Raw genomic sequence first — 13,794 nt, 5'->3', positions numbered from 1 at the left:
TCTACAGCTGGATGCCCTTCCTAACGCCAACCACTCCGAGAGTATAGTGGGTGCTTTTACATGCCACCGGCACGAGGGCCAGTCAGGCGGTACTGGCAACGGCCACACTCAAAATGGTGTTTTTTATGTGCCACCTGCACGGGAGCCAGTCCAGCGGCACTGGCAATGATCTCACTCTAATGATTTTCTCGTGTATATAATTTGTTTGCTAGATATGTACTTTTAGTGGGGGAAGAGTAGTGCAGTAAAGAAAGATGGGTATGCCCATAGCATTTTTTTGGCAGGGCCTGCAATACTGCAGATTATCTTGATAAGAAATGATGGCAACTTCATTAGCACAGTTAGTAATTTCAAAGAACATATTGGGCAACACCATGATGGCTTCTCTTGAGTACAAGATGGAAGCAAGTACGGTGAGAGACATGAGGAGGGATCACAAATTCTGGAATTCTGTGATGTGAATAACTTAATCAATACAAATTTCAGGAAACTAATCAGCCATTTAATTGTCTACTAATGAGGTGATAACACAGGCCAGAGAAACTTTATTCTCACCAGGAAATAGGGTTGACAGATATATGTAATACAATCAACTAACATGCTAAGAGTTCAAAGCTATTGATATGAACCACTAAATTCCCGTAACTCTAAAAAGGAAAAAATTAAAAAAAAGATATTACTCTCCACCCACTCTCTCGATAAGTACAGTATCTTTACTTACCTGGTAAATATGATGAATTATTGTCACCTTCACTGGAAATTGAGAAAGTAACTGTTTCTTCATTTATGCCACTTAATGTTAAGTTGTGGCGAGTTTCAAGAATCTGTTCATAGACAGCTTTAGAAAGAACAAGTTTACATGGTGTTGCAATGACAATATTAACAGATAATGACTGGGAAGGTGCTGGAGAAGATTTTTTGTCATCAGTGTCATTTGGGATGATGTACGTGAAGGCCGAGGTGAATGAATGAGATTTGAAAGGTGTGCTTTCTTCCATACCAGGTGAGCAAGGTGACCGGCATGTGATGTCATACTCAAGTACATGGAGGGTTATTTCTATATTTGTATCATACAGAACTGGGTTGCATTTACGAAACTGATCATCCTTGAACAGGCGTTCAATGTCAAGTCCACGATAGTCAAATACACGCTCATAAATATTGAATGTTGTTAAATTCAATGCATACAAACTCATCTTGTCAACATGAATACTAATGCAGTCCTTGACATCTTTCTTTGTAATTGACTCAGCAGGCATATTTTTGATGGAGATTTCTCCAAGGCAAGCCATTAGAACTTCTGAACTGGTTTGCTTTCGAGGTAGAAACACAATTGGAGTTTCAATTTGCATATCAATATTAATCTTGAGCTCTTCTGGTGGGGAAGCTGTTAACGAACCAGTCATGAACTGCTCTTCACTGTAGGACATATCTGGGGGGAAGAAGTCATTCATCTCTAAGGACTGGCTTTCAGATTTACGCTGATTGGGTGGAGAATGAATGTAATCATTGCTACTGTTGTTTCCTCCAGGGAAATTTCCACTGGCTGTTTCCATACGCTTAGCTACAAGACCTTTGGCAACTTCTTTTGCAGCGTGCTTTATTGAAGAAGCTACATTTGAAGTATAGTCTTTGAAGCTGGAAAGACATTCAGACAGCTCTCTTAAGAACAGTGGAGAGTGGATGTAAATGACTGATGCCATCCTGATCTTTACAGCAACGTCCTTCTCAGAAACTGCAGAGCTGCCGTTAACTGTATAGATAAGGCTTTCATTAATTGGAAGAAGTGGAAAAGAAGAAGAAAGTAAAGCAGCATGTCCCAGGTATCTCTCGAGTTGGAAGGTTAATGCATAGCTGTTCCTAGAGTTGTTATCTAAGATCTCAGGTCCCCATTGACAGGATTTCTTCTGATTTGAGCTGTACACCTGAACCATGTCAGAATTACTTTGGAAACTTGGAAGTGTTGACAACTTGCCAACTTGTAATAGATATTGGTGTTTGTGGGCTTCGGGCATTACATTTACAATGTGAAATCCTTCTAGTGAACCAGCAACCTCGAGTTTTTCACCTGCAAAAAGAAAACCAAAATTAAATATTTACATTCTACTACTACTACTACTACTACTACTATTATTACTACAACACAAACAAGTAAATTAAAAATTATAAGAGAGAAAAATAAGAGTTAAAGAATGACAACATAATTTACTTACTTATGCGAGCATTGATTTGTGCATTGGACATGGTAATAGTGGCCACCTTTCTGGCATTCCGGCCAGAGACAGAGTCTTCAAGATGAACCAGCAGGATGTTTAAGCGATGAAAATCAGCTGTAACACCAATGCACATACCTGAGATACTCTGTAATGAAAAAAGATAAAGTTTGAAATATACAAATGTATAACCATACATGCATACACACAGATCATCATCATCATCATCATCGTCATTTAACATTCACTTTTCCATGCTTGATTGGGTCAGATGGAATTTGGCTGAAGCAGATCATTAACAGCCTGATGCCCTTCCTGTAGCCAACCCTCACCTCTTTCCAAGCAACATATTTATCTATAAAGGGTAAATACCCACCTCAGTCAAGAATGACAATGGGACTACACCTAGAAAGTTCCCCTCCAAGGCATAAACCCAGGAAAAGTTGTTTATGGAAGACCAGCAGTCGTCCATGGATACCAGCTCCCCCACTCCATGCCATCAAACATCCACTTTTCCATGCTTGCATGGGTCATGCAGGATTTGCTAAGGTGTATTTTCTCTATGGCTAGATACCCTTCCTTTCGCCTCCAAACAATGTAATATACCCTGTCACCAGACATGTATTTTCCATGGAAAACCGGAAATGAGCATCATCCGGTATGACGGTCATGCTTGTTTACAACCACCACACGATGTCCAGACAAGGGTACCCAAACACACACATATAGGTACATACATGATGGGCTCTTTTAGTTTCCATCAATCAAATCCACTCAAAAGGCTATAGTTGGCCCAGGGTTATAGCAGAAGAGTGCTGCACAGTGGGACTGAACCTGAGATTACATAGGAAGAAGGTTCTTAATTATGCACTTGCGTGCATGTGCACACACACACACACAGAATTACACTCTTTAAAGTTTCTGAGAAGTGGGGATTATCAGAAGTATTAGCTCTTTCATAGGTCGGTGCCACTGTCCCCATTAAAATTCAGTAATAACTACTTACCTGAGGGACTGCAGATATGGATTTTTGTAAATCCGCATTTTTGGAATCGTCATTTTGGTCTTTAGAAGATGAATGATTTGGAGATCGAACGGATTTTTTTGACATGTCTTTCATAGTGCTATGGAAAAAGCTCATTATTTCTGTCAAAGTTTCTTGATTGGCTGCAAAGTAAAGTTGAAAATATAAAAAAGAATAAAAATCATTAAATGCATATATATATATATATATATATATATATATATATATATATATATATATATATATATCTGTAATATAATATGTGACAATTATTTGGTGCCATAATAAAACTCTGAGTTTCGGATGTCAGAGCAGAAACCTGCACCGGCATCTCTTCAGTTATCAAGGCAATTAAAATATGACCATGGAACACCTAAAACTTTAAAAGGGCACATAAATAATAAAATATTTCAGGCAGGACATTTCAAAGATGAAGGCAAAGATAACACAAAATTACTGAAGTTCCATCAGAAGTTTGAACTCACCAATGACATCCAGACTGTTGAACTGAATATCTGCCTTCAACACTTTTTCATTGGTGGGGTTATTTGGGCTGTTGGAGGCAATTACCTGAATATGTAGGGTAATAAGAGCCTCCTCTTTTTGTGATATTCCTTGACCACCTTCATCACGGTGATCTGAAAGAGCTACAAATGAACAACAATCAAATTAGTGAAAAAAAAGTACTTCAAAATATTGTTTATTTTTAAATACGATACATTCATAGAGCTTAATCAAAATAGTATTATAGTTTAGAAAAAGTTAAGATTTCTAATAAAATAGATATAAACGCTGTCTTAATAACTGCATTTCTGCTTTTTTTCCAGGTTTTGTATCCATTATACCATGTGAACATGAGTGATATGACATTTAGTAAATATTGATATCTATGTCCTGGCAAACCAGTTTATTATTTACTTGAAGGATACCTTTGTTACCATAAACAAATTAACTGTAAAACAAAATGTCTAAAGCACAATGCTGTGCTTTGCTTCAGGTACAAGACAATACCTACAACATGGTTTGAGCAGAAGGCCAAGTAGTAGTAGTAGTAGTAGTAGTAGTAGAAGTATGCCTCTGTGTTTATTACCACTGTTTCCCTATTTTTACAGGAAATTATTACAACTAAGGACACTGTAATGAACTAAAACAAATTATTAATATTGTGTCGAAAGGAAATCAATTATGTTTATATACCAGACGAAGAAGACACTGGTGATGGCCTCAGCTCAGTTTGAGATTCTGATCCTCGAAGCTTTCCACTCTGGCTGTCCATTCTAAAATAAAAATTAAACATCAACAGTTACACACAAATATATTGTACAATACCTATGTATATAGACACACGTCTGTGTGTGTGTATTATGCATGTGTAAATATGTGTGTGTGTGTGTGTGTATTATGTATGTGCAAATGTGTGTGTGAGACGTTTTGGCACAGCTGTTGTTGCCCTATGTATTTCGCATTGCTGATCTGACACTGACTCAACTTCAGACGTGTCACTGTTTCTCTTGTTCTCTCCCTCACTCTCTTTAACTGTATGTGTATATTTCTGTGTATGTGTGTTTGCCTCCCGAGCGAAGAAGTACTGCCACCAAAACAGGTTCAATGACCAGTCAGTAATACCAAATCACCAGTGCCCAAACAGTCACATACAATCATCTCATTCTGTACATCATCATCATTTAACGTCCGCTTTCCATGCTAGCATGGGTTGGATGATTTGACTGAGGACTGGGGAACCAGGTGGCTACACCAGGCTCCAATCTGATCTGGCAGAGTTTCTACAGCTGGATGCCCTTCCTAATGCCAACCACTCGGAGAGTGTAGTGAGTGCTTTTAATGTAAATATATATAGAAAGAGAAGCAGATAGACAGTCAGAGATGCTGAACAAGAAGAAAGAGATGACAAGTGGACACAACAAGTAATGCGATGTTCTGCTAGAGAAGACATATGCAACTTATACAAATATGGAAAAATGGATGCAAGATGATGAAGATGACAATGATGTATGTAGACAAACCTCTATAATAAAAGGCTGCATTACTTACGACAAATTTTTGTGAGAAGCTGCAAGCAATTCATAATCTTTGCCAAATGTCTGTAGTCCATCAACAAGCAGTAAACTATGTACTGTAAGTGTGGTGGTCATTTCCTTGTATTTTTTCACTAGTCGCCCTTGGACATGATCTACTTGGAGTTCAGTAATAGGTCGACCTTGAAATGAAATAAAAAAGCACAAGAAAATATTTAAAATAGTAACTTAGAACATAAAGACAGACAAAATGTTGCTTAAGCATTTTGCCTGGCATGCTAATGACTCTACCAGCTTGCCACCTGATTTTATATTATTATTAAATGCTCTACACATATAAAACAAAAAATAATAGTAATAATATATACTATTGTTGAATAAAAATAACAAAAGTGAGCAATAACATATGGGGGTTATTTATGCAATTGAGAGCAATCATTAGATGCACAAAGTAATTAGAGCGTCCATGAGACAACATATCCATAAGAGATGTCATTGCCATAGGAATAATGCAGTAAATGTACCTTTCAATGATGTGTTTACATTAAATATGATACAGAACTGGAGACTAATTTAATAGAGCACATAACAGCTACATACACACACAAACACACATGCATGATCATTATCAGGTTGACTTTGTATTTCATCATTTATGAGTTATATAAATAAATGACAATCACCTATCAGGGTCAATTTAATTTTTTTCTTCCTTAAATCTGTAGTCTTATGCCTAAGGTAGAAATCACTACTAGGGAGACGGTAAATGGCAGAAGTGGTAAAGTGCTGGATAATATACACTCAGGTATTTAATTGTAGCACATGTTTTGGTTAGGGCAGCGGACTCGTGGTCATAGGATCGCAGTTTCAATTCCCAGACCGGGTGTTGTGAGTGTTTATTGAACGAAAACACCTAAAGCTCCACGAGGCTCCGGCAGGGGATGGTGGCGAACCCTGCTGTACTCTTTCACCACAACTTTCTCTCACTCTTTCTTCCTGTTTCTGTTGTGCCTGTAATTCAAAGGGTCAGCCTTGTCACACTGTGTCACACTGAATATCCCCCGAGAACTACGTTAAGGGTACACGTGTCTGTGGAGTGCTCAGCCACTTGCACGTTAATTTCACGAGCAGGCTGTTCCGCTGATCTGATCAACTGGAACCCTCGACTTCGTAAGTGACGGAGTGCCAACAACAGTGATCTAAATTTAATTGGTTGTGCACTTTCCCACTAATTTGTGACCCTGAATCACATGTTACAAGTCATTATTGTTATCATATGCAATTGTAAAAAGAGTAACATTAAAACATGAGTGAATATAAAAAAAATAACGCATGTGTATTTTAAATTACAACTATCACTAACCCAATGAAATAATTAGCACCATATTTTTTAAGGTAAAAAAATGCAGTAAATTCAGGCATGGCTCTATAGTTAAGTTCATTCTGCAACCACGGGGTTTTGGGTTCAGTTCCACTGTGCAGCACCTTAGCCAAGTGTCTTCTGCTATAGTGAATTTCGTGGATGGAAACTGTGTTGAAACCCATTGTGTGTGTATGTGTGTGTGATTGTGTCTATATTTGTCAAACACCACCATCTGATAACCAGTGTTGGTTAGATTATATCTCTGTAACTTAGCAGGTCGGCAAAAGAGACAAAAAAAAAAATAGATACCAGACTTTGAAAAAAAAAAAATAATAATAATAATGATAGTAATGATTTCTTTTAATAGTAAGTACTGGGGGTGATTTGTTGATTAAAACATTTCAAGGTGGTGTCCCACCATGACCACAGTCTAATGACTGAAATAAGCAGAAGATAAAAGACAAATTATTATAATTACCTCGGCTATTAATTTCCAGTGATAATTTATTGACAGAAAACTCTGCTTCTAGTAAAACAGATGCTTCCATCATCTTGCTTTGCTGTTGCTTCTCTTTTTCAGAAGGTGGCACACTGTAATAAAAAAACGAGAAGAAAATTTTACAAGATGTAAGTTAGATTACCTGATTAAGAAGCTTGCTTCCCAACCATGTGGTCTTGAGTTCAGTCCCACTGCACAACACCTTGGGAAAGTGTCTTCTACTATAGCCCCAGGGCAACCAAAGCTTCGACAGGCGGAAACTGAAAGAAGACCAGTGTGTGTGTGCGTGCACGCTCTTTCCTAGATATTTCTAGATATTACATGATGGTTGTAAATAAACATCACCTGACAATGGGAAAATATCTTGCTTCAGAATAGATATGGGTTGGCAACAGAAATTTTGTCTAACCCATGCAAGTATGGAAAAGTGGATGTTAAACAAAGATGATGATGATAATAATATCACTGTCATTATTTTGCTGCTGTTATTTTCATACTTACTGCTGGTGAAAAGAAGAAATTAATTTGACCTGGCAGTATTTGAACATTAACTTCTTTCTGAGACATAAAGCACTTCTTACAAGAGCATGAAGTATATATAATTAATTGATGACAGTATATCTATTTACTAAATGAAATTGAACCAGCACCATCCGAGCATGATCATTGCCAGAGCAGCTGTCTGGCTTCCGTGCCAGTGGCACGTAAAAAGCACCATTTGAGCGTGATCGTTACCAGTGTCGCCTTACTGGCACGTGAAAGAACATTCGAGCGAGGTTGTTGCCAGTGCCGTTGGACTGGCTCCTGTGCAGATGGCACGTAAAAAACACCATTGGTCATCAATAAATCACCATTACAGACGGTACTAAATCACTGCATTTTTGATAGTGAGAATGACAAGAGATTATTTGTAACAATGCAGAACAAGTATTGTAAAGGACTATTCTGAGAAGATTAATTATTAGTTGACATATATTAGCAAAACACACACACATGTAGGTACATTCATGACTGTATGGTAAGAATTAGCAACACGAAAGCATTTAGCTGCATAATTCTACCTCAAATAAGTCTCCATCCAGCTCATGTCAGCATGGTAAAATGAATAACAAACATACATATATATGTCATCTTCGTCATTTTAATGTCCTCTTTTCCATATCACATAGGTTAGACAAAATTCACTGGGGTAGATTTTCAATAGCTGGATGCTTTTTCTGCTACCAACCCTCACTTGTTTCCAAGTAAGGTAATAATTCCCCATCATTGGACATATTTTTACACAAGATTGGATATGATGGATACTAGTTCTATGATGTTGATGCTAGTTTACAACTATCACATGATGTCAAGGCAAAAAGACACTACACACACATGTATATAAGCTTCTTTCAGTTTCTTTATACCAAATCCACTCACAAGGCTTTGTTCAACCCAGAGCTATAGTGGAAGACATCTGCCCAAGTGAGTTAGAAGTTAAAACAAAACAATATTGATCATACTTGCTATACGAAGCACTGGAAATATTCGGGTCAGCTGCATCCATGTCCATACTTTGGTAAATACTGACTGTAGACTTCAATTTTGGTTTTTGTGTTTTATGAAGTGATGACAGCTGATTCATACAAGTACTCAAGGCTTTCACCTAAAATGTATAAAATCATAGAGGAATAAGAGAAAATACAAAATAGAAACCACACTGACAAACGGATAGACAAGAAGATATATATAAATAGACATTGATACTTAACCTGTACTGTTGCAAAAATGAGTTAACTTTAAAACAGATAATATCAAGGCTCCTAACATTATCATCTTCTGGAGGACACTTGTCCTACACCATTTTGACTATTGCTCTCAGCTATGGTCACCAACCAGTGTCAAATTAATCTCAGAACTTGAGGCAATCCGACAAAGCTACACGAAGAAGATAGCCTCTATGCAGCATATAAGCTATTGGGAAAGACTCAAGAGATTAAGACTATTCCTTAGAGCGTAGGCAAGAAAGATATGCCATAATATACATCCGGAAGATCCTCGAAGGACTTGTCCCAAGCTTTGGCATCGAAAGTTACACAAATACTAGAACTGGGCGCCACTGCATAGTGCCAAAGACTCCAAATTTGCCATCAAGATATAGGACAAGATACTGCAATAGCCTGGGCTTCAGAGGTCCACAGCTCTTCAATATCCTCACAAAGCACCTGAGAAACCTGTACTTACCACATAGCCACGCCTATATATATATATATATAAATGGCTGTATGGATATGGAGTTTGTTTGTTGCTTTAAATAACATTTGTCAATGAGGATATGCCAGCATAAGTGTGTACCTTTTTCTGGTCTGCATGAATAGTGAGTGATGGTAAAGTTCCCGAGAGCCTAACAGAGGGCCATTCTGGATCAGTGGTAAATATGACACGTCTGAAATATAAAGATATATATATACTTATTGTAAAAAGACAATCTTCTTTTAAAATATAATACATATATATTTTTTTCTTTCATGATTTATGAGATGAGCTATGAGAAAAAGAGATGAAGAAAGCTATAAAACTGAAATTTGATCTGTGTCATCCCCAAAATAAATAGACTTGAATGGTCATGCACACATGCAAACACACAGATATACCCTCTACACATGCAGTTCATTCACAAAGACACTGAGAGTAAAATAAATAGATAAATAAATGTTTAACCACTCACATCATCATCGTTTAACGTCTGCTTTCCATGCTAGCATGGGTTGGACAATTTGACTGACGACTGGCAAGCCAGAAGGCTGCACCAGGCTCCAATCTGATCTGGCAGAGTTTCTACAGCTGGATGCCCTTCCTAATGCCAACCACTCCGAGAGTGTAGTGGGTGCTTTTACATGCCACCGGCACAAGGGCCAGTCAGGCAGTACTGGCAAAATTCAAACTGTACACATACACCAACAAACACATGTAAGCACAAACACACACATTATCTCATTTACAAAATCTACATCATGCCAAAGGTGTACATGTACATACACCAGCACACTCACACATACATTCTCTCTCTCTCTCTCTTTCATGCACACACACACAGACATCTTCACTCATATCCCCATAAATAGAAATATAGAATCTGTAAACTAGGAGACAGACAAATCTAGAGCAGACCTGAAATAGAGCAGGTATGTCACTGATGAGGTCGTGATGAAAGAACTCTGACAAACCTAGCTGACAGAATGATTAATCAAATAACTGACTAGTTAACCTGTTAAATAGTCAACTAATTGACTAAATACAATTGCAGCACGGAAGATGTTTGTAAGCCATCTAAGAACACACAAAAACTGTTAGTTTCACTTCAACATTTAGATTTTATTTCTGTCAAAATATTTTCATCGCTTTGAAACCACGACTTGTTCACTGACAAAACTTTGAGCTGCATCATGTTCTTGAGTGGTTTACAAACATCTTTCATGCTGCAATTGTTTTTGTTTCAGCATACAATCTCAGATCAAGTCACTTGCTATGCAAGTACATCTCTGTAATTGATTAATAATGATAATAAAAGTGAAATAGAACTAGTACATGTATTTATTATTCACATAATGACCCTCCCAAGATGCAACATAGACTTCATTTCTACTGAAATCACTTTAGTTAAATATATTTTTATGAACTATTAAAACATCTTTTATGGGCTATAAAATTTTGTTAATATCCACTAAAATTGGAAAACATTAGAAAAACTGGATCTCAAGTAAAAATAAATTATTTGTAGTGATTGATTTTCAAATAAGAAATTACTCTCACATCTATAAATATATCTCTTGTTTTCTAAAATTTTTTTTTTTTATTATTTGAAATCGAGAGGCTTACCTTTCAAAAAGTACCTCAATGCTGAACTTGTCTAGCAAGTGGATACGGGTGTTACCTCGAGAATGGGCAGCTTTCCAGTTGTCATGAGTCTGGCCAACTAACACTTGTAAATCTTCCAAAATTACCTGATATCTATGTATTAAGATACACAACAGAAATAACATACACATTGAAAGAGGAATGCAGGGAATAAAATGATTTAATAAAAGTCTATTATGGGGTTTAAGCAATCAAAATTAATACAACTGGGAATAAGCAAGGAAAGAAGTAGACCAGATGATTTCAAGCGGGAATGAGCTGCAGCTGTCAAAGTTGCTCTTCAGAATAGAGTTCATTAAAATAACAATGGAAAGAAAGTAAGATTATAAGACAACACTGGTATGAAGATTTTTCAGTAATAAAACTACATTATTGCTTGGTACCAAGTCAAATCTGACTAAGCAAAACTATGATCAAAAGTGCTCCAGCTGCAACTATTCTATGTTGTGTCTTTCTTTGAATTTGCTTTTATTAATATTTTACATTTCTGGCAATAACATTTGATAAGTTCCTTTAACTATTTTTAAAGAGAATGTTTGCTTTTGGATTATATTTGATAGAGGTGCAGTCATTGAAGAGAGTCACAAGGAAGAAAATGTGTGGTCAATTGCAGAACATTTCAAGCAATATTACTATGAAATGAGGTGGAGAGCTGGAAGAATCATTGGCATGCTGGAGACAATGCTTAGTGGCATTTCATCTGTCTTTACATTCCGAGTTCAAATTCTGCCAAGGTTGACTTTGCCTTTCATCTTTTGGGGTCAATAAAATAAGTAGCAGTTGAGAACTGGGGATTCATGTAATTGACTTATCTCCTTTCCTGAAATTGCTGACCTTTGCCAAAATTTGAAACCAATCATCATCATCATCGTTTAACGCCTGCTTTCCATGCTAGCATGGGTTGGACGATTTGACTGAAGACTGGTGAACCAGATGGCTACACCAGGCTCCAATCTGATTTGGCAGAGTTTCTACACTGGATGCCCTTCCTAATGCCAACCACTCCGAGAGTGTAGTGGGTGCTTTTACATGCCACCCGCACGAAGGCCAGTCAGGTGGTACTGGCAACGGCCACGCTCAAATGGTGTTTTTTACGTGCCACCTGGACAGGAGCCAGTCCAGTGGCACTGGTAACGACCTCGCGCTCATTGGGATGCTCTGGTTTTTATAGTGGGCAGCGCCACCACCAATTTTCTGCAAGACTTCAAGCAACCAAGCGAAGGAGCAAGCAGGGCCCTGACTTTCATAGTCGAGACCACGCGTCCAGGGGGTGAATCCATCCGTCTACGGGATTGGCTGCTAACCCCTCGATGCATGGATCATAACCTCACCTAAACGTCCAGCGTTTTCAAGTGGTCGGTGCCACCTTGCACCAAAAGCGTATCTTCAAAGGCCTCGGTCACGAGTCATTGCCTCGGTGAAGCCTAATGTTCAAAGGTCATGCTTCACCACCTCATCCCAATATTACTTTGAAATAGTTTATCATAACAATGAGCAAAGCTTTGCAAGCCACTCTAAGCATGTGAAATGTTGGAAGTATTGAGAATGTTGTGACCTACCTTTCATAGAAACTTTCGTTCATACTTTCAGCTGTTGGCTGTGGTAGTTGCTGTGGCTGTGGGCTACAGCTAACGACTTCTTCGCTCAACTCAAGCTCATTGGGAGGAGACTGTGATGGAGTTAAGAATTCCTCTGATAAAAGGGAAAAACAAAGACTAACATTTAGAGCGAAGGAAATTTAATGTAATCAGGAACAAACTTTGTTCATAATATATGGCTACTCATAGAGTTTGCAAATAATCTACAAATAATTACACATTTTTTTTTATCAGTAGAAATAAAAAATAGTTTTTAATATAAATACATACCATCTTGATCTTCAAACTGGGGACTTTTCTCTGCTATGCTACCAGTTGTAGCATTCTGAAAACTGAGATAACCCAAGTCAAAAACCACTAAAGTTGTATTCTGATCAAAGAATGATTCAGGGACAATAATTTTAGGGGCTGCTATGTCCAATTTTATTTCAATTCGATTTTGTTGCTGCAATGAGGAAAATAATAAACCAAATGGATATAAATGAAGAAAGGATAAAACTTTAACAATGATGAAACAAACTTAATATCACTAAAAACCTATAAAACATCAATTAATGATATTATCATACATATGCATCCACTTAGCATCAGAAGCAAGTACTGACCCTTACAGGCTTCTCCCTTGAATCTTCAGAGCCATTTACATATTTCATGTTACATGCCTCTCTTACACATGTTCTCATACAAACAACACACAATAGGAAAAGAAGTTCACTGATTAAAAAAAAAATATGGTTTTACGTACAGGTACTTTCTTTCCTTGTAGAAGCTCCCGCCATCTGTTTTGCAATTCAGTTTTTGTATGGAATTTTAGATTTTGGTATCGTTTATATGCAGCATCTAAAAATAAAATCAAATTCTTATTCAGAGATCAAATCATTTGAAATCACTCAAAATGTAAAATCACAACAGTCAAAGTGAGTGAGGAGACAATTGTATTTTTACATTAGCTTTGTGGAGCAGGAGCGGCTGTGTGGTAAGTAACTTGCTTACCAACCACACGGTTCCGGGTTCAGTCCCACAGCATGGCACCTTGGACAAGTGTCTTCTACTATAGCCTCGGACCGACCAAAGCCTTGTGAGTGGATTTGGTAGACGGAAACTGAAAGAAGCCCGTCGTATATATGTATATATATGTGTGTGTGTGTGTGTGTGTGTGTGTGT

General features: G+C 37.5%; 1 protein-coding gene across 1 annotated transcript in view; it reads right to left on the bottom strand.

Moving 5' to 3' along the window:
• LOC106877485 (intermembrane lipid transfer protein VPS13D) overlaps positions 1-13,794 on the bottom strand; it is a 177,964-nt gene that overhangs the window by 87,100 nt on the left and 77,070 nt on the right. Inside the window, exons 18-30 of the mRNA XM_052966707.1 lie at positions 13,376-13,489; positions 12,901-13,075; positions 12,592-12,724; positions 10,994-11,125; positions 9,470-9,560; positions 8,638-8,780; positions 7,115-7,227; positions 5,290-5,455; positions 4,435-4,514; positions 3,723-3,884; positions 3,220-3,380; positions 2,214-2,361; positions 722-2,068 (exon numbers count right to left, since the gene is read on the bottom strand). Coding sequence (XP_052822667.1) covers positions 722-2,068; positions 2,214-2,361; positions 3,220-3,380; positions 3,723-3,884; positions 4,435-4,514; positions 5,290-5,455; positions 7,115-7,227; positions 8,638-8,780; positions 9,470-9,560; positions 10,994-11,125; positions 12,592-12,724; positions 12,901-13,075; positions 13,376-13,489 — 2,965 coding nt within the window. The remainder of the gene's footprint in view (positions 1-721; positions 2,069-2,213; positions 2,362-3,219; positions 3,381-3,722; positions 3,885-4,434; positions 4,515-5,289; positions 5,456-7,114; positions 7,228-8,637; positions 8,781-9,469; positions 9,561-10,993; positions 11,126-12,591; positions 12,725-12,900; positions 13,076-13,375; positions 13,490-13,794) is intronic.

This window comes from Octopus bimaculoides, chromosome 3 (assembly GCF_001194135.2).
Source record: "Octopus bimaculoides isolate UCB-OBI-ISO-001 chromosome 3, ASM119413v2, whole genome shotgun sequence".
NCBI classification, from domain to species: domain Eukaryota; kingdom Metazoa; phylum Mollusca; class Cephalopoda; order Octopoda; family Octopodidae; genus Octopus; species Octopus bimaculoides.
The sequence above is the reverse complement of the archived record's forward strand: the minus strand, read 5'-3'. Positions and strand labels throughout refer to the sequence as shown.